This window comes from Equus quagga, chromosome 13 (genome assembly GCF_021613505.1).
Source record: "Equus quagga isolate Etosha38 chromosome 13, UCLA_HA_Equagga_1.0, whole genome shotgun sequence".
In the NCBI taxonomy this organism is placed as follows: domain Eukaryota; kingdom Metazoa; phylum Chordata; class Mammalia; order Perissodactyla; family Equidae; genus Equus; species Equus quagga.
The window spans coordinates 91184085-91204629 of NC_060279.1; the positions used below are offsets into that span (position 1 = coordinate 91184085).

General features: G+C 53.0%; 1 protein-coding gene and 1 long non-coding RNA gene across 9 annotated transcripts in view; one reads left to right on the forward strand and one right to left on the reverse strand.

Annotated features, from left to right (window-relative positions):
* Nucleotides 1-90: 90 nt before the first annotated feature.
* LOC124250413 (uncharacterized) lies at nt 91-2322 on the reverse strand. The gene is made up of 2 exons (XR_006891549.1): nt 2219-2322; nt 91-409 (listed from the first exon to the last, which is right to left on the reverse strand). It is a non-coding gene; the product is annotated as an uncharacterized LOC124250413 (long non-coding RNA).
* Nucleotides 2323-2817: 495 nt separating this feature from the next.
* ZC3H4 (zinc finger CCCH-type containing 4) overlaps nt 2818-20545 on the forward strand; it is a 39531-nt gene continuing 21803 nt past the window's right edge. The window contains exons 1-4 of one of the 8 annotated variants that reach the window (XM_046682216.1): nt 2820-2993; nt 3116-3281; nt 18791-19010; nt 19301-19411. In XM_046682216.1, coding sequence (XP_046538172.1) covers nt 3121-3281; nt 18791-19010; nt 19301-19411 — 492 coding nt within the window. In that variant the 5' untranslated portion in view covers nt 2820-2993; nt 3116-3120. Of the gene's footprint in view, nt 3282-3419; nt 3549-4707; nt 4770-4867; nt 5040-9424; nt 9807-18790; nt 19011-19300; nt 19412-20545 lie in introns of those variants that run through there. The other 7 variants (XM_046682219.1, XM_046682218.1, XM_046682223.1 and 4 more) reach the window with 7 other exon arrangements.

The window sequence follows — 20545 nt, forward strand, 5'->3', positions numbered from 1 at the left end:
GTGGAATGTGGGAACTTAAAACCCCTGTGCCACTGGGCCGGCCCCTCAGGGTTGTGTTTTCTACCAGAGGAAAATCATTGTAAACTTGAGAATGTTCCATAACTTTATTGAGTCTGGACCCTAGTTGACAATTAAATGGTAAGCCAGACAGAGTAAAATCTAGAATGCCAGAGGGGTTTGGTAGATAACGTTCCAGTATAACACTGAAAAAGCATGGAGAAATCTTGCCCGATGGGATTCACTGGTCTTTCCATTTTTCTCATGACTTAAAGCAGACGGCCCCCTAGAATTGTGGAACGGCCTGTTGAAGCTTCAGAGATGGTGCCAGCTGGAGACCACAGCTTGAAAGGACAGGGTGCTGTCCTCTAGATGTGGTCTATATTCTCAGCTAGAGTTGTTTCGTCCATAACTAGAACACATAAGGTTCAGAAATCAAAGCACAGAAGTAGAATGGCATCTTTCACAATTACACATAATGACACACAGTATTTTTCCTTTCCATTCTCACAACCCTGCCCTACTAGCTTTTGTTTTTTTTTGAGGAAGATTAGCCCTGAGCTAACTACTGCCAATCCTCCTCTTTTTGCTGAGGAAGGCTGGCCCTGAGCTAACATCCATGCCCATCTTCCTCTACTTTATATGTGGGACACCTACCACAGCATGGCTTGCCAAGTGGTGCCATGGCTGCACCCGGGATCCGAACCGGCAAACCCCGGGCCGCTGAGACGCAGAATGTGGGCACTTAACCGCTGCACCACCGGGCCGGCCCCTCTACTAGCTCTTGGTGTGTTAAAGAAACCTTTTTTGAACAATTGAGTTATGAGCACGTGCCAACATTTTATTACAATCACGCCTGCAAGGAATAATGGTCTCTTGTAAGCCAAAGACTTGCTCTTGGTAGGGACATTTTACAGAAAAGAATGGTTAAATAACCATCATTAGACTAGAGACTAGATCCAGAAAGAAAAGATGATCTAGTTCAACATCAGGAGATTCTTGACTAGCAGTTGACTGACAGCTGTCAACTGGCTGGGCCACTAGTTTCCCAGAACGAGTTTCATCCCATCAAAATTCATTAGAAAACGTCTTAAGTATTTTATTAGGAACGCTAATTTCTTCCCTGAAGGACACTGTAAAAGCGTGTGTTCCAGACCAGGTTTGAGACACTTTTTTCTTTTACAGTAGGGTTAATCAATATATCAGGAGGTGATCCGGCGCCTCCGCCTCCAGATTCCTCTCTCACGAGAAAAAACTCACACGGGCTTCTTCTTAGTTCCTGGAATCTAAGTCTTCCTTGCCTTTGTCGGGGCCTGAAATAAGCTATTTCCTCTGCCTGGAACTTTCTCTTCTTCTTCATGTTTCAACTTAAACAACCCTCCCCCCCAATATAACAGGAGCCCCTCTTTCTTCTAATTTCCAGTTTCTTTCCCCTGCGGCATTATCGGTTTTTAAGTTCTATCTAGAAACTACGTTCCGACTGCCCATCACAGGGCTTGGCAACATACAAGGATCTCATAAAAGCCTGGAACGAAGATCCTCGGACATAGATAGGACTGGATAAATTTTTTGCAGGAGGCAATGGAAGGCCAGCTCTGATTAAAAAAATCTTACGGTGCTCCTTACTGCTAATCCTATGACCTTGACCCAATTAAACCCCGAGATTCAGTCTGCATCCATTAAAAGGGAATAACAGTAGCTCCCCTTAGCATAGCCGTGCGGGTTAAAAGGTTTTACGTTTGTATATTGTTTGAACCAGGTCAACGCTTCCGAGCCGAGCATTTATTGACAGCCTTCCACGGACCACGCTCCAGGTACTCAAAGTGCCCCCAAAGCGCCACCAAGGCCCGCCCCTCTCGCACCGCCCAGGGATGACGTCATCGACCGAGGTCTCTAATGACGTCATCTCCGGACCGCCTTGGCTCCATCCTCCCCTTCTCCGGAAACCTCCGACTCACGGCACCCGGCCTCCGGCTTTCGGTTATTTTTTTTCTCTCCATAGCCCGAATTCCTTCCCTCTCGTTCTCCCACTTAAACCTTCCGGCTCTTCCCGCCTTCCTTCAAACTAGCAATTTCCAGCTTTTCCCGCTTGCTCTAGGGTGAATTCCTCAAAGTCTCTTACTCAATTAATCGCCTCCCTAGGCCCGCCCTTCAGCTCCTTCTGTCTAAATCCCGTCACCCCGCCCGGCCTCTTGCCACTGTATCCCCTCCTGCCACCCACCTGACGCCGCCTTCCGTTCTTTCCCGATCATCTCGATCCCTACTTTTTGCCCCCGTCCCGATCCGCTTCGGCTATTTCCGGCTCCCGAGGGCTTCCCACTCTTTCTCTGGCCACACCCCCATTGCCACCTTCGGCTCTTTCCGCCTCTCCCCGTCTCCCGCTCAGCTCTCTTCGGCTCTTTCCGCCTCCCCTCGGCCTCAGTCTCCGCCTTCGGCTCTTTCCGCCACCCTTCGGGCGCGCGGCCCGGGCCCCCCTCCTCCACGTGACGCGGCCCGGGCCTCCGCCTCCCGGTTCCCCCTCCCACCTCGCCCTTCCTCCCGCCGCAGCCTCTCGGCTCGTTCAGGCCGGGCCGCCATTTTGTGTGAATTTCTGACTGCGGCGGGGGCCGGGCAGCCGGGGCACCCAGGGCGGCCAGACAGACAGACAGTCGGCCCGTCTCCGCGGCCCGTTTCGTCTCTCCCTCAAATCCTTTTTTTTTTGTTTTTTTTTTTTTACCCTCCTCGCTCGCTCTCCTCCTCTCCCCTTCCCCCTCGCTTGCTCCACTGCGCGCGGCCCGCGCTCATTACACCCAACCACCCACCAGTGTCCGTGTCCCCCGGGTCTCCCGCCCCCGGGCCCGCGGCGGGGGGGGGGCGGGTGTCGGGGGGCTCTCTCGCCCCGATGAGGGCCCCGCGCCCGTGAGCGTGTGACCCCGGGGGCGGGCTGCGGAGAAAGCAGGCGGCGAGCGGCCCGCCGAGGCCTAGGCCGCGCGCCCTACGCGGAGGTCGGCGCCGAGGTGATTCCGAAACCGATACAAAACAGCCCCCCGCCTGTCAGGGGCCCTCAGAGCCGAAGTGTGCCCCTCCCGCCACGCCCAAGCAGTCCTTTTTCGTGCATTAACATCCCCTCCCCCCCAAGGAACGATGGAGGCCGCGCCCGGGACCCCCCCGCCGCCGCCATCAGCGTCGCCGCCACCGCCATCGCCTCCGCCGCCATCAGCGCCTTCGCCTCCTCCGTGTTCCCCCGACGCCTGCCCGGCCGCCCCGCACCTCCTCCACCACCGCCTCCCGCTCCCTGACGACAGGTCAGGCCCCCGGCCCGGCCGGGGCAGCGTCCCCGGGGGGAGGAGGAGGAGGAGGAGGAGGAGGAAGGGGGGCGCCGCCATGTTGGGCCGGGCCGCGGCGGCGGCGGAGGAGGAGGAGGAAGGGCGGGGTCGGTGGGTGTCTCTCGCTCGCTCGCTCTTTCTCGCTCGCTTTCTCTCCCGGCCTCATGCGTCTCCCCCCCCTCGCGGCGCTCGCCCGCTCTCCCTCGCTCTCGCTCTGTCTTTTTTGGGCGCCATGCTGAGGGGAAGGTGAGGAGGCGCCCCCCGGACCCCCCGCGCCCGCCCGCCCGCCCTGGGGAGGGGGCGCCGGGGGGCGCTGCGGAGGCCCGCGGGGGTCCTGGTGGCCCCTGCGCCCGGAGCCGGCCGCCACGGGCCCGCCCGCCCGTGTCCTGGCTTCGGGGAAGGGGATGGGGGAGGGGCTCCCGGACCCTTTTGGGGGGATCTCGAGCCACCAGCCGCTCTTAGGGGTTTGGCGTTGGGGGGGGTCTCCCAGCCCCCGGCAGTATCCTTTCTCCTGGGGGAGGTGCGCCCTGCCCTACTTGGAGAGGCACCCTGGTTTTCTTAGGCAGAAAGTGGGGGTTCGTCCAGTCCTTTCTCCATCCCTCCCCGGGGAGGGGGTCCTTAGGGTGGGGGCTCTCGCACTTTTTTTTGGCGGGAGGTGTTTTCTAGTTATTCCCTAGCGGGCAAAATGGGTGGGTGGGGGGATCTTGAGCCCCTGTGATGGAAGCCCCTGCCTGATTTGGGGGGGAGAAGACCCTTCCCCATGTTTTTTCCTTAAAGGGAGGGGTCCTCGCTTTTCGTAGGTCGGTGATGCGTTTTTTGGGGGGGGCGCGGGGGAGGTTTGGTTTCCCTGCCTTGGAGAGGAGAGGAAGTTGGTCCTGTTTCTCATGGGGTTCCCTCCTCTTTGGGGCTAAAATGGGGCGCCATCCCTTCCGGGCGAGTAAACGAGGTTGTCTCGTGCTTCGGCAGGGACTGAACGGGAGCCCCCCACCCCCACCCCGTATTAAGTGCGACAGGGGCTCGCCCCACGCCCTTCTCTAGAGGGTGATAAAGGGGCCTGCCCGGCGCGTTTCAGGGCGAGGTCAGGGGCCCCCGCTTCCCCTGCTCCAGCACGAGGCTGGGGTGCTCCGTTCGCCCCCCGATCCTGGTGGGGCAGGGGAAGAGGCGGCTCGAGCGGGGATCTGGACAGGGAAGGAGGGTTGCAGCCGGCAGGAAAGCGAGTCTAGGAGGTCGTGGGGGTGGGGAGGGGAAGAGAACGCGCTGGACAGATGGCTGCCGGGTCGCCGCCCGGGCTGGGGAGTCGCTGAGGACCCTCCCCGAGACGGGGCTCTGAGCTAGGGCTTCCCCGCCAGGCCCCTCGGCCCCTTCTCCCCGCTCCCACCTCCCCTTTTCCCTTTCTCCTTCACAGACCATACTTTGCCTTTTAAAAGAAATGCCACCCACATTCAGAGACACAAGTGCAGCAGTTTGGTGAGCTTTTACAAAAAATTTTTTTTTTTTTTTTTTGTTTTGTTCTGTTTTGTTCTAATTAAATGTATCGTCCTGGGAATCGCAGCCCATCGCAGCCTGACTCCAGTTCAAGGAAATAAACAGATTAGCAAAGGTCTGTTCGCTCAGCCCACGTTGGGCTTCCGGGCCCCTCTGGGGCAGGTGCATTACTCAGAGGTGCTTACACGCTTTATTCGACCTCTAAGGAGTTCTCTTATGTCAGAAGTGTATGTCTTACAATGGGTTGGGATGGTAAGTAGCCTCTTTTATTGAGTAATTCAATTATCTCCCTCTTTTTGTCCCTTTCCTGCCTGCCTTCCTCGCCTGTAGACCAAAGTGATGCTTGAGACAGTGAATTGATATGTTCGAATCAGGATTCTAACCCTGTTGAGCCCTTTTAGACTTGCACATCCTTTCGATGTTTAATTTTTTTTAATTTGACGTACACAGTTTTCTCAAAAAAAAAAAAAGTGTGTTACTGTAACATGACAAAAACCTCTGTAAAAGGCCCGACTATTTTCAAGCCTCTTTCCATTTCAGTCCATTGTTTTGTCTCCAGCCTTCGTCTTTGAAGAAAGTGGATGCTTCAAGTCCATTTGCAGGAGACAAGGTTACTGAATTTGGTTTATGATACTGGCATTCGAGTTAATGTTCTCCCTCCCCCCCTGCCCCCCCCCCCCCCCCAAAAAGGACTGTGGTTCAAGTAGATTGGATTTTCCCATTTGACTCCAATGTCTCGTATGGTGATGGACGTTTAAATTAAGCAAGTCATTTGTAAAGTACTGTTTAAGCACCAAATCTGTAACGTGTCAAGCCCCAGTCTCCTCTCCCTGTCTCCACTGTTCTTTGTTCGAAAGCACATGCCTGACCGTGAAAAGTTGATGCAAACGTGTTACACGCCCAGTCATGGTGGAGGAGCACTCCCTCCAGCCCCCAGCGCCCCCTCCTACACCGACAAGGAGAAAACAGCCACAGAAATGACTTGCAGAACCAAACACTGTACTTCTGATGTGTTTTACAAGCATAAGTGCCGTTTAAAAGACGAAACACGTTGCAGTTCATTTTTCCCTCTTGCCCACTTTTGGTCCCTGACATACTTTGTTCAGAGAGAACTTTTTAACACACAGCCCTCTTTCCCTCCAAAAGCTCCTGTTTCCTTTTTTTCCACTCTTAAGGGGGGGAAAAAAACGTTCACTCACATTTTGATGAGGATACATGTAAACGGCAGTTCAGGGGGCCACGTTTTGTTCTTCCTCTCGATATGTTCACAACTTAAGTCCGTGAAGTGATCGTAGGTGTGTGAAATACAGTTGTGGGAGGAAGAAGTGTCCACGCAGGACAGTATCCTGCAAAAATGTCTGAAGCACCAACTGACACATTATCCAGTGCGCAGGGCCAACCGAAAATGAACTGCATTTATTTGAAGTTTCCCATCCTTTGTGAAATTCCTCCTCCAGGAGCCAAGTGCAAAAACTGAATGCTAACAGATGGCCCTTCCAAGTTTCAAGGGCTCCTAGGTTGCAGAAGGATGGTTATTTAACTTTACTTTTAACATGAGAGGTTGAGGAAATGGGATTTCTCTTGTAGATGAAAATTTTAGCTGTCGTCCCTTGAATTTAAAAATATTTCCCCAAACATTTAAAAAAAGTGCTCAGGCATATCAACACAAGGGTTTATTGTTTTTTGGTTCTCAAAGCAATGTCATCCATGAAATCCAAGAAGCCTCAGTAATTATGTCAAACTGTACTTTAGGAGTCTTTGTTTTTGAAATGTCACAGTACTGCCTTTTTTTTCCCCCAAACTGATGTACCATTATTAGGTAAAATTGAAATTAATGGATGTTGCAAAAAAAAAAAAAAAAAGGGTGTCACTCAGAATCCCTGATTTAACAGCAACTCTCACACACTTGTAATCTTTAAAATTTTTATATTCTCTGGGGAGAGCTTTAATCTGAAAGCGAATAAAAATCTCCCAGTAGACACAGAATCAGATGTGACCAGGAAAACATGGATATTCTGGAAATAAAACCCCTTTATTTTTCACTCCCCTCAAATTTGCTCTTCAAAAGAAAGCACAAAAAATGGTTCCCCGAAAGGGCTTTCTAATTCGTAGTCTGTCCTGCCTCCCAGATAGGGTTTCACTTTGCTCTGAAAGTTTAACTTTTTGCCTCTTGACAAGCTACAGTTTTTTTTAAGTAGAGCTGGCTCTTTTAGAAAGCCACTTCTATGGCTTTTCCTTAGCCAGGAGGTCTGATCCCAAGGGGAAATTGTTCTGCACCTGTGCAAGTGAAGGCTTTCCCGGCTGTTGACTACCTGGCAAGTTAGAGGTGAATAATTGAATTTGTATGTTCCATCCGCTTCAATGTAGACAATTTCATATTAGGCTGATTCAGTCATTTATCATTTAATAATACCTCCACCTCCGCTCGTTTCTCTTAGATCTTTTTGCTTCCCTGGTAGGGGAGAAAGGGATGTCTCAGCATTGCCTTATTTGTTGCTCACTTTTGTTACGTTTTTGTAGCTCGAGTTCCTAGAACCATCTCGTTGTGTAGGCCAGATCCAGTTACAGTAAATACCTGTGGTGGAAATTGCTAGTGAAACCATTTCCAATCCTCCGTGGATAGCTTTAGGTCAAACCATATTCCGGAGAACCTAATTTTGGTCCCCACGGACAATTAATTATCTTCTAGTCGCAGAGCGACTGGTTCTCACTCAGGTTAGCAGCTTGAGTGACAGAAGACAATAATTCAGAACAAATAGACGTGTAATGGCTGAGTTTCTAAATTAGCAAGGCGCTCGCCTCTACCTTGGCAACATGACTACTGACAATAGGAGAAAAAAAGATGGTTTCTGAGATTTCTGGCAGTTGGTATTTAATAAGCTGATTCAAGGAACCGGAGGAGCAGTGTGCTCATTGGTGGAGGGAATCTTGTCAGAATAAACGGTTTGAGGCCGGTTTCATAATTAAAACCTAATGGAAAGAGTAGAAAAGCTGCCAGTTTGGGTGGCATGTAAAGTTCATTTGGGTAAGTTAAAGTCGAACTCATTGTTTGAGGGGAGTGAGACCTGGAGGATTTCACTTTCCAGTCTCTGCCGTAGGCCTCTGCTTTTGGTCGCCCGTGAAGATGCTGTCTTGAACACATGGTGCGAGGCTTTCTGGGTCAATTTAGTAACGATAGGCGATTACGTGGGCGGTTTGTAAGATTTCTGACCGTTAATCAGTTGATGACAAAAATGAAGACTTGGCCTCTTGGTTGCTGTGGACGTAGTTGCCTCCTGCTGTTAGAATCATTTTTTTTTTAGCAGAACATAGGATATTTGCTCAAAGCATAGTTGGCTTCTCCTGGCCGAATTGCTCTGGCTAGAGGATCTTTCTCGTGTGTATTTTCTTGTCATTTCGTATCTGTGTGAATTGGTGACTCAGCTCCCTGTTTGTGAGGCAAGTGGTGACATCTTTTGAACGTCGGAGGTGGCAACAGGATATGAAGGAACACTGTGGGCTTCGGGGGGCAGATAAGATGGTGCCAGGCCCGGCTGGCCTTCCCCGCCGTGTGCAGTGGGCCCTGAGGATAGCTGCCAGTCCTCAGGGTCATTGCGGTCAAAGGGGCATGTGTAGGACTCCCACACAGTGCCCGGCGCTCAGGGAATCTTTGGCATCTGTTGCCCCTGCCAGAGAAAAATTCCAAATAGGACAGACAGTCTGGTGTGTAAACACAAGTAAGAGTGATGACTGTGTTTTTGGAGGAAGTCGATCTATCTTTCATTTTTTAGGTTTCTGGTCAGCCTATTTAATTGCAAGGAGCCAGCTGGGGTTGAAACTAAATGGAAGCCATCTGAAGGCATTTCTTGCTGGCTCGATGTCCTCGTTATAGCTGCTGGAACGGTCCTACAGTCTTGAGCTCAGGCTGCCTGCTTTCCCGTGTTCGTCTTTTGCAGTTGGGATCTGAGTCGGCACTCCGGTCTTGGTAGGCCTCCCGAGAACTGGGAAAGCGGGGCCTCAGCTCCTCGCCCGCTGCGAACTAGTCACAGCACCTCAGCCAAGTCCTTTACCCTCACTGGAGCCTCTGAGAGGAGTGAGCAAGGTCTGTCCCAGCTCCAGGTGTCGCCCCCGGTCGGAGACTGGGCAAGTCAGTTCAGGCTTTGTTCATCCAGCCACCAGGCTTGTCTCGTGCTTTTCTCGGAGCAGAAAGGTTTGCAGGGTGTGCAAGGAGCCCTTCTCTCCTGAGGCCTTTATTTAGAGTCGGGCAAGGGTTGGTCCCCCCTCTCTGGGCCTTGTGTTTCCTGCGGTGCCTCACCCGCCTTCTGCAGCTTCAGGGGGCTGTGGCTGCTGCTGCAGCTCCCGAGACCTGGTTGCAGAGAGGCCTTCAGTGGATTGTAGGGTTAGGCTGAGTGGCTGGAGTGCAGGCAGCTCCATCAGAAACCTCGGCTCCGCAGCCAGCTGAGCACTGGACCCTGGTCCCACTCGCCCTTGTTGAGTGGTCCCAGAAACCGTGAGCTCCAGAGCCGTCGAGCTGAATATAGCATGGATGCTGCCTGTTGCCTCCACACCGGGCTTGGCCCTCCTCTGGTAGAGCAATGATAACGGCTGGGGACATGGGAGTCAGGCTGACCGGGCGTGACTCAGGAATGATTCAGCTCCTGAGGCAGTCTCCTGGCCTTCCCAAAGGTGTGACAGTGCCTCTTGTGCACTGTCATGTGAAGGTCACAGATGACCTTGGGGGAGGGGTCCTTCAGAGTGATTCTCACACAGTGGCTCACCTCAGCCCTATGTGCTGGGAAACTAAGGCAGGTGAGCTCACTGGTCTGAGGTCAGCTAGTGGGTGTAGAGGCCGAGACGGAACCAGGCAGGCTGTGGCCCCGCCCCAGCTCTCCACCCCTCTGCTGTCCTGGCTCTGGTGCCCTACTTGTCAGCCCGCAGCCTGCAGCCCTTAGTGGGCTGCGAAGTCCATTGATTGATTTGTCTCCTGCATTTGAAAAACCAAGGCATGGAAGAGGATAGAAAAAGCAGAGTACAGCAAAGGTTAAATGTGGCTTCGGGAAACTTCTGTTTGGGAGATATGTAAAGGAGGAGGTATGGGGTCAAGGTCCAGGTTTGAAAGCCACCGCACGTGGGACAGAGGTGGGCAGACTGGCTGTTGGGCCAAAGCCAGCCCCTCCAGCCTGTGTTTCTAAGTAAGCTTTTGTTGGAACATGGCCACACCCATTCGTTTATGTAGTCTGTGGCTACTTTTGTGCTGAAGAGCCAAGTTGAGTAGTTGAGATAGTGACTGTGTGGCTTGCAAAACCTAGAATGTTTACTCTTTGGCCTTTTAAAGAAAGAGTTTGCGGCCCCTGTGCCAGTATGTGCCCACTGTCTGGTGTGCCTGCCCGGCAGCTGTGGTCTTCTTTGTTGTGTGGGCGGAAGTGGTGGGAGAGAACAGAAGGGCATACAGCAGGGGTGTGCTCCTGCCCCTCAGTGAACGGCCGGGCTCTGTCTTCCCCGTGGTCCTCTCCTTCCAGTGGGTGTAGAGGCCCAAGCCCAGGCTTTGGAACCTTTCAATCAAAGGGATTTTCATTCATTAGTAACCAGAGACTTCTTCAAGCCCAGTGCGGAAGTGGATTGCAGCTAACATGTCCCCGCTATGGCCTGACCCTAGGGAGCCGGGCCCAGGCACGAGTGTCACTTTGGCTAAATGTCCGTTGCAGGTGGCTTGGATTATTGCCCTCCTCATTTTCCTAACAGACACCGGGGCTTAGATTTCCTCAGGATTCCAGGCCCTGCCGTTGCACGGGGCACCAGAACAGTCCTGGGAACCACAGCCTCTTGGCGACAGAGGCGGGCCGCATCCCTGGGGAGGTGGGCTGGCGCCGTGTCCATCTGCTTGCTGGATGCCCTGATCCCATATGGGCTCTTGTGACTCGCCCTTTGGCCTATCAGGAAGTCCTCAATAAACACTCCCTGAAGGAGTTTTCAGCGAAAGAGAACCCCTCAGTAACCTCGTTAGAGTCTTAAGCGATCTAGGTTACTGCCTGGGAAATGGTCCAATGGCTGTGTTGGTGAAATTGACAGGGAGGGTGTGGGGAGCTGAGATTGATGCTGTGTTTATGTAGAATGCATCCCAAGCACCCATCTGGTCCGTTCTGGCCCTGTGCTGGACCCTTGGAAACTCAGGCTTGGCTGCCAGCCTCTTTCCTCTCCACCCTCCGGGAGCCCACATTTGACGGGAAGTTAACAAATGGTCGTAAACAGATAATTGCAGTTCTTCTCAAGGAATTCTGCAGTGGTATATGAACAAGAAATCTGAGGGTCCTAGGCTCAGGTCTCTTTTAAGAGGGAAGTATTAATACTTTGTCTTGGTTGAATGTGCATTGAATAGAACCAGATTGATTCCTCTGAAAAAATTATAAACAAAGAAAAGTCTTAGTTCACAAGTTAAGTGATTAGATTCTCTTTCTGGAATAATAGAAATCAGCCCTCCTTGGATGAAAACCAGCATCTTTCCAGCTTTAGGCAGTCCAAAGCATCGTTGGCGTGAGAAGGTGGTTAGGAAGCTCTCTGTTGCTGAGAAGCAGATTTCAGAGTTCATCTGACAGGAGAAACTTGGACCAGAGAGGGACCTTTATTAAGAACATGAGCCGTTTTCAGAGCGAGTGGGAGTGGAAGAGTGGCTGCTGGGGTGAAGAAAACGACACTTCTGACTCAGGGAGCTGCTTCTCGCAGGCCAGGTTTTTCTTGGTCGGCTTGTTTGAAGCCCTGTAGAAATGTTCTGCCTGAGAGATTTGCGTGCTTGCACGGGCCGCAGTGTGGACACTGCGCACACGGGCTGAGGCAGTCCTTCAGCTGTTAGCTGCCCTGGATTTCCTTCCCTTGGGTTGGCGTTGCTCTCTGCCCATCTTGGGCTAAGTCCTGTTTGGTTTTTCGCTAGGATTCCTTGGACCTTTCTGTGCACCTGCTAATTCCCTTAACCATCCAGACGTCTTTGGTCAGATCTTTGAATGTCCCAATTCCCTTTGGTCGATGTCAGAAGGACCAAACTGGCCTCGTGTCTTTGCACAGCGAAAGCTTTCACTCCTGAGCGTCTGTTCTGGGCCAGGTTGGTGCTAAACACTTGATTGAAATGGTCTCAGGAAATTCTTCCCGTGAGAACTCCGTCCATCCGAGTTCCATCTCTGCCTTCACTTCACAGTTGAAACTGGGGCGCACAGTGTTCAGGGAGCTCGCCCAGTGTCTTAGGATCTCCCTGTGTCGTCTCTCGAAGAACTGTTTCATTTAATCTGTTTTCTGTACGTATGTCTTATTTTTTTCAACTTGATTATAAATTTCAGGGCAGGAGTTGTTTTTATCAGTTGGACTGTTTAGTAAGTTCTTCTTGTTCAGGTAATTTCTCGTTGTTTCAAGGGTAGAGGTTAAGAGCCGGGCCTGGAATCAGAAAGTCCTGGGCTTGCGTTCGGGTTCTGCTTCTTCCTGCTGTGACCCTACAGGCAGATTTCTTCCTGTTGCTCAGCCTCAGTTTGTCTGTAAAATGGGGCTGCTCATGGGTCACTGCCGCATGGGTTTTGGTGGAGAGCCTAGCAGCCCGGTGCCTGGCATGGAATATTAGTAATGAGTACTTCCTGCCGCTCTCGGACTTGCTGAGACCCTGAGGTACCCAGGCAGGTTTTGCAGTGGAGGAAACCAGGGCTGGAGAGGTGAGGGGTCGGGGAGGGCCCCCGCCTCAGACCCCAGCACTCTGCTGGGGAGATGAACTTCTTGAAGACCTTGACAGCGCGTCCTCACCTTGCTGGGGTGGTCCCCACTTGGGGCATCTTTTTGCTTTTTTACTTTTTAGTATGGGAATTTTCTAACATTCAGGAGAAGAGAAAATAGTATCATGGGCCTTGATATACCCATCACCCGGTTTCAACACTTAGGTACATTTTGCCAATTTTGGTCCATCTCACTACCTCCTCCATCTCCCTTGTGTATTTTATGTATTTATTTTTTGAGGAAGATTAGCCCTGAGCTAACATCCACCACCAATCTTCCTCTTTTTTCCTGAGGAAGATTGGCCGTGGGCTCACATCTGTGCCCATCCTTGTCTATTTTATATGTGGGATGCCTGCCACAGCGTGGCTGGATAAGCCGTGCGTAGGTCTGCACCAGGGATCCGAACTGGTGAACCCCAGGCCGCCGCATTTAACTGCTACGCCACCAGGCCGCCCCCTCCCTTGTGTATTTTAAAGCAGATCCCAGATCTCATCTCATTTGACCTGTAAATTCTTCCCTGTGAACTTAAAGGTTCTTTTAAACAAAACCACAAAACCATAATCATGCCTAACAAATTTAACAATAATTACTTAGTGTCTCGAGTATCCCGTCCGAGTTTGGGTTTCTCCAGTGTCCCCTGTGTTGACTTCTGCCGGTGGGGTGTTTGTAGCCGGGTTCCGGCCCCAGGCAGCTGTCCTGCTCGCACTGAAGAGGGTCTGGGGGCGCTGGTGTCAGGCTTGGCTTCTCCCATGGTCGGTTTGTGTTTGCTCTTCCGTGATGTGGGCACGTTACCGTGGAAGTGTGTGATGTCACAGAGCCGATTGTGACCACCCCTGAGAATGTTGAGGGGAAGGGAGCCACAGAGCCCATTTGCTCTTGATTTCTGGTCGATGAACCTAGGTAGTAAGGACACTGAAAAACACGTGTGAGACCCAGAGGTTTATTTCAAGAATTTCCTGCCTCTGAAAACCTCTCAGTGAGGTCCCCTCCCCTGCCCCCCGTGGCTGCTTCCCCCCGTCCTAAGTCGAGGGAAGATGTCGGGGGGCCTTCCTCAGGCGCAGGCCCCGAGCCGATTTTCTAGAGGAAAGGTCCTGGGCCTTAGCTCCCAGTGAACGGCAGTCTGCAGGGTCGGCTTTGGGGATCCTGGACTTCTGCGTTTAGACCTGTCGTTGAACATTTGAAGAGGCGGGGCCTCCTTGTAATTTTTGTAATTTTGTCCCTAGTTAATGGGTCATTCAGAGCCTACCCAGGCCATTTGTTGAGAGTTTGGGCAGTTAATGATCATAACCCTGACCTTCACATTAATCTAGCCGCCTCTTGTCAAGGGCTCCCATGATCTTCAGGTAATAGCCACTGCTCCCATCAGTTTCCATCTTTTTTGTTATTCTTTTTACCTCTTTCTCTCTCTCTTTTTTTTTTTTGTATGTGTGACCAGGTATATCCTTAAACCCAGGCCCTTGTCAACTTCCATCCAACTCCCTTGTCTAGAGAATTCCCGTGTTGCCAAGCTTTTCTTTGGTAAGGGGCCTCTGTCCCTTCTTCCCGGGGCTCGGCTCTGCCTGTGCCTGTCCGTCCTGGTCAGCCGCTTGGCAGCTTTCTGTTCCCGTCTAGGTGAGGGCTGAGGAAGGGGAGACGTCGGTGTGTCGCTTTCGTCAGCGGCATTTGTTGGCAGAGGACAGCGCGTGCACGGTTGGGCTGAGAGAAGCAGGCGCTGGTGGGCCACAGTTAGCGGTGGCCCCCACGGGAAGGTGGCGGTAGCTGCTCCATAAAGAAATCGCTTCCCAGGGAGCCTTCCAGCCAGTTCAGGGTTTCCACGGAGAGGCGGGCTCATGCCAGCTGGTTCTTAAAACCAGAAACCACTATTCGTCTGGTACTTACTTCCTGCCTGCGCCCCACGTCAGAGGCCTTATCCATCTCTCTCCTTTATCTGTCTCCTCCCAACCCCTCAAGGCAGGTGCTGACAGCCATCCCGCTCTGCAGATGAGAAAACCAAGGCTTCGGGTGCGCCTCCCGAGAGCACTGGCGAGGGCGAGGCGGAGTACTTGGTCTGCAGAAGGAAGCCCGGTGCCCAAGCCTCTAGGCTGGTGGTGGGGCCGGCCGACTTTGAAAGATGGGGTTTCTTGACTAAGTTCTGTTTTTGCCAAGCCCATGGTCTGTGGTGAACTCAGTACGCGTCTGTGCCCTGTGGAGTTGGCCCGGTGGGCATTCCTCAGGACGGGCACCTAGATCTGAGAGGAGCTGGCCCTCCCCAGCTCTGCAATTGGGTACTTAAGTGCCCTGAAAGCTCCGTCCAGGAGGCACAGGGCGGGTCCGAGCCTCCGCAAGATGTTGGCTTCTCCCATTTCCTCCCAGGCGCCAGTTCCGAGCCCGTCTCCCAGCGGGTTGGTTTCCTGTCCCTGATGACTGGCGCAGCCATCTCAGGGCGCTGCCAGGCTGGGCTCCGCAAGAACGGCGGTCTCTGCCCAGGCCGATGTGCACGGCGTCTCCTGCGTGCTTGTCTCAAGAGGCTTTGGCAGGCCTTGATTGAAATGATTAGCGCCGTGGGGCTTCCCCCACTTTTCTTGGGGGATTATGTCACAGTCTATTAGGCATGCTCCCCTCGGTGTTTAATCCCACTCTGACACGGATTTTGCCGGCGGTCTGTGAAGTGGCACCGCTTATCCCTGGTTCCTTTTTGTGGAGAGTGCCTGTGTGCAGGTCGATCTGTGGCCCACAGGATTTCTACCTCTGTCCCCACTGCTTTGATCTTCTTGCTTGTTTTTTCTGTTGAGGAGAGTGTGACGGAAATAGACCCTGTATGCGTGCAGGACCTTTAGCTGCGAATCGCCGGTGCTAGCAGAGGGGACCCCCTCAGGAGACCGGAGGTTAGCCCAGGGCCCCGAGGGGTTTGAGAGCACGTGGCCAGAGGGCACGGGGAGTGCACTGGTCAGTCCAACGTCACTGTCCTATTGTCCCCTCCAGTATCCCATTAGTCACCAGCAGGTTTTTGTTGTTTTTTTTTCCTTTTTCTCCCCAAAGCCCCCAACTACATGGTAGTACATTCTTAGCTGTGGGTCCTTCTAGTTGTGGCATGTGGGACGCTGCCTCAGTGTGGTTTGATGAGCAGCCCCCATGTCCATGCCCAGGATTTGAACCAATGAAACCCTGGGCTGCCTGCAGCGGAGGGTGCGAACCTAACCACTAGGCCACAGGGCCAGCCCCACCAGCAGGTTTTTTTATCCTGTTTATTTTTCAGCTTTTCCCAACTCTAGGGAAAGAAAGTTTCAAGTATTCGCTCTGTTTGTTTTGTAAAAAGTCCTACACTAGGTTCTCACTGAGCCAGGTTTGCCTGGGGCTGTGAATAAGGTAATGCAGAGAATGCCTCTTGGGCTAGAAGTCTCTAGAGTGGATTTGAATGCTGGACTTGGCTGCCTTGGATAAGTCCTTTGGAATGAAAACGCTTTCTTCTAGAATCATCCTTGGTAATAGTTAAAGCCCTGGGAGTTTCTCAGATGCTCCTTTGTGCCCCTGCCCCGGAGTGTGAGATGTGGAGTGGCCACCTTCGTCCAGGCCTGCGTGTGGCCGCAGGACGGGGATGGAGGGGAGGCCTCAGCTGACCCTGGGCGAGACCTCTGCCTCCTGTGCCATGGCGAATTTGCCCTTTGAGTGGGCGGAGGTGAGGGAGTGTCTGGGGATGCCAGCCAGCTCTGGCTCAGCCACCCGGCCCTGTGTCCCAGGGCTTGTCTTGTGATCTGTATCTTTCTACGAGGACAATGCGGAACAGAAGATGCTCAGACATGTCTGTGACGTCAAGGAGGCGGTCGATGAGGGGTCGCCCCATCCCTTCCCGTCCCCACCAGTCAGGAAGAGGGTTGGTCTGAGAGTCAGGGCAAAGAGTCAGCTTCTGGCTTTTTCTCTGTCACCTTCAGCTACTCTCCCTTTAAATTCCTCTTGTCTGAAATGAGAGGGCTCATGTTGCCCACTGTACCTTTGGCTCTGACAGGCTTCTCCTGGGTCCAGGAGGGTCTGTGGCTATTGGGCTTTGTTCTTTTCCGTCTGGGCTTCTGGGAGCCCAGGCGGTTCTTGTCTCCCCGCCTTCCCTCCCTCCCCGCCTGGACTCCGGGTCCTTTACGCCATGTCCTTCTCAGCTTTTTCCTTTCCAGGCTAAAGTGTGCAGAGTGGTGCTGTTTTTAGCTTTTCTTCAGGGGGTACCAGCCTCCACGTCTCCCGTCTGTCTGTGCGCCTTCCCCAGCTCCCTTGTGTCTGTCTGTCTTGTCTGTCTGTGTCTCCTGAGGTGTGGCGGCCTCGCTGCCCACAGTGTTCCCATCAGGGAGGCCCTTGTGTTGATCCAGGAGCCACCCTCCCGGCGTCTCACATGAAGGCAGGCAGCAGCTGAGTGACAGCCCCTCCCTGGGGTTGGCAAGCTCGCCAGAACCAGTTTCCCCAGTCAGGTGGCGCTTTTCCTGTGGGTGAGGCCATCCCTGGGCTGGTTCTGTGGGCCGCACCCAAGCCCCAGGGTGCCCCCCTTGCCAGGAAAGCTGCCGCCTCTGAAGTGTGCTGGGTGTTCCCGTGGCCGGCCTAGGACAGCCTGGCGCTTTACGAGGAAACAGCCCGAGGTGCATGTGGGCCACCTCCGTGTTGTTCCCTTGGAAACGCCACAAAGAGTTTTGTGTCCTGCCTTCCGTGTGTGAGAGCCGCCCTTGACCTCTGCCGGGGTGTCCGCGGGACTGGCCCACTTGGGTTTGAAGCCTGCCTGACCCCTTTGAATCCAGAACGAGAGTTAAGAGAGAGTTAAGAGAAAGGGTCGTCTGGAAGGTGTGCTTGACCTTGGGGAGCAGCCTTGGGGGACAAAGGGAGTAAGCGAGTGAAAGGGCTGGGCAGCATCCTCGGAGAAGTCATCAGTTTGCTGTTTCTCCACAAAGCCCGGGAGAACCTTTGGGGCTCCAGGCCGGGCGCCCGATGGCTTGTGCCGCGCGACCCCAGGCCCAGCCCAGCCACCGAGGCCGTTCCCGTGTCAAGCGCTTCCCTCTGCGGTCGGCCCTTTGGGTCCTGGGATCCTTGTGTTGCTCTCCGCATTACCTTCGTTCTGGTTTTGGGTCCTCGTTAATCGAGAAGGAAAGGATTTTTTATGCTCTCACACATACTTTCCCCTGGTCATTCCTGAGGAACTTGGGGAGGTTTTTTAAAGCTTAAAATTTTTATTGATTTTTTAAACCAGCTCCTGTGCTCGTGAGAACTGTGTCTGTGGGTTCGGCTCAAAAACTGGATGCTTTTTCCACCTGCTCCCTTCCTAACCCTTTTTATCCCCTCACCCCCACCCCATCCTGTAGATATTTAGCTGTTTAGAATGTCCTCTTGGCAGCATCTGTCACATTTGGCGAGTGCTTTTATTTTTAAAGTACTGGGAACTGTGTGACATGTGGGGGAGTTGACAAGTTCAGGAAATCTGTAGGATGGGGAGCCAGAAGGGCCACCTGGAGGTGAGGGAGTCAGGTAGGAAACAAGGGGTCAGTGGCAGGTGGCGGGGTGACCCCGCCTGTGGGCCTTCTGACAGCCATCACGTGAGGACCTCAGGAGTGTCTGGGTTGGATCCTGGGGACCGGAGCCTCTTCACAGGTGGTTCTCACAGGGCTTTTGTGAAATACATGCGGCATCCTCGGGCCACAGTCCAGGCCTGCCTGTGAGTCGGGCCCCGGAATCCGCCGGCTGCCCTGGTTTGGAACCACGGCCCTCTCTCCACCATCCACAGCCAGCCCCTCAGCTCACAGAGCACATCCACAGGGCTGGGGCTTAGCGGGTGACCCCAGGCCACTGTGCGCCACCGTGCTGTGGGAGGGATGCTGGTCCGTTCCCTGAGAGAGGAAGCTTCCGGGGTCCTGTACATTTCAGCAATGCTCTCAAGCAGAGCTCTGCAGGCTTCCTGACTCCAACTTCAGGGAACTTCTGTTCCGGCGTCAGGCCTTGTGAATCCCCAGGATGGGGGTTTCCTCAGCGCATCTCACCACAGAGCCTCGTCGCTCTGCTTCTCAGAACTCTAGGCCTGTGGAACACGTGGGAAGTACTGGCTTAGGTTTGGCCCAGTATCTGTGGCGGTGCCTTTAGAATGCCGCCGGGTTAGATGAGAGCAGATGCGGGCCGTCTTCGGGAGGCTGAGGGCTGTCTTCCCAGGGCCTCCCGCAGGGGCTCCGGCTCTCGCCCGCTGCACTGGGCCCTCTCCTGCCGTCAGCCCCGGGCAGCGCAGAGCCCCAGAGGTGGCCTCTGAACCCCGTGTTGATGCTGGCTGTGGGGTTGGTTTGTAGGGAGGATGGTGAGTTGGAAGAAGGTGAACTGGAAGATGACGGAGCTGAGGAGACCCAGGACACGTCCGGAGGGCCCGAGAGGAGCCGGAAAGAAAAGGGAGACAAGCACCATAGCGATTCCGACGAGGAGAAGTCGCACCGGAGGCTGAAGCGGAAGCGGAAGAAAGAGCGAGAGAAGGAGAAGAGGAGGTCGAAGAAGAGGAGGAAGTCCAAGCACAAGGTAGGGCCGCGAGGGCTCGCTGGCTGTGTGGCCTGGCCAGGAGCCTGTCTCCTCAGGCCAGAGGGCACTCTTAGTGTTTCTTCCTCCTCCAAATCGGATAAAAACTTTTTTTTAATGAGTTGTTAGCTCATGCTCCATTGCCACTAAATGCCCCTAGGAGAGGTGTTTCACCGAGAGCACAGAGCCCTTCTGGCACGTTCCGGCAGTCTTTGTCCCTTTGTACTGGGGCTGACTGCCACGGTGGCCTGCCTGCAGCAGAGTCGCTCACTCCACACCCCCTGTCGTTGCAGCGCCATGCTTCCTCCAGCGATGACTTCTCCGACTTCTCCGACGACTCGGACTTCAGCCCCAGTGAGAAAGGGCACCGCAAGTACCGAGAGTACAGCCCCCCATACGCGCCGGTGAGGACCTGCTGTCAGGGCGGGGTGTCCACGGGGCTAGGGACGGGCCGGGCCTGGCACAGCTGCCTGTGTTTACAGAGCGCGTGCTCTGTGCTGGGCCCTTCTGCGTGGCACTGTACGTGGATTTCAGTGCTGCACAATTAGGTATCGTTTTTATCCCCATTTGACAGGGGAGGAAGCTCAGTCTTTGAAAGCTTAAACCAGCTCTGAAGTGCAGGAGCTGGGGTTTGAACCCAGTTAGTGGCTCATCTCCATAAGCTGTGCTCTTTTTTTTAATTTTTAAACTTTTTTTGCTGAGGAAGATTGGCCCTGAGCTAACATCTGTGTCAGTCTTCCTCTATTCTCTACGTGGGATGCCGCCACAGCATGGCTTGATGAATGATGTGTAGGTCAGCACCCAGGATCCGAACCTGCGAACCCTGGGCCGCTGAAGCAGAGCACACAAATTTAACCACTGTGCCCCCAGGCCAGCCCATAAGCTGTGCTCTTAAGACCTCTTCTCATGTCCTTGGCAGGACTCAGCATGTGTCTTGTCCCCAAGAAAGATGCTGAGTTGTCCCTGTCGTAGCTGACTGTTTTCCACTGTTGAGAAATGACCTTTTGTGGAAAATTGGCAAGAGAATGAAATGGTTAAGGGAGTAACCTATCTCGACATTATCTCAAATGTCATGGAGTTGGAAGTTAAATATTTATCCTATTATGTGGCTGAGCTTAAACATAAATTTAAATTATTTGTTCAGTTGGTATATGGTTTTTTTCCCCAGCAAAACCAATAAGAAGAAAAAATCAACATGTATTTTCGAGTTTGGATTAAAAATGCTTTTAAAACTAGTAGCTCTTAGAGATGTCCCAGGCGTCCTGGACTCAGCATCACCCATCATAACAGATAACTTATTGTAAAATCCTGTGGTTGACATTGATCTGCTAACGTAGATTCAGGCTTTAAACCCGAGATTGGGAGCTGGGGGTTGAGGCATTTCAAAATCTGCTAAAGTAGTTGTGTGTGTCTGTGTATCTATCTCTGTTTTGTATTTTCTCATCGTTTTAATAATGAGGATTTTTAAAATTAATTTTATTTTTTTAACGCAGTTTTAGGTTTATAGAAAATGAACCAGGAGTACAGTCCCTACCCAG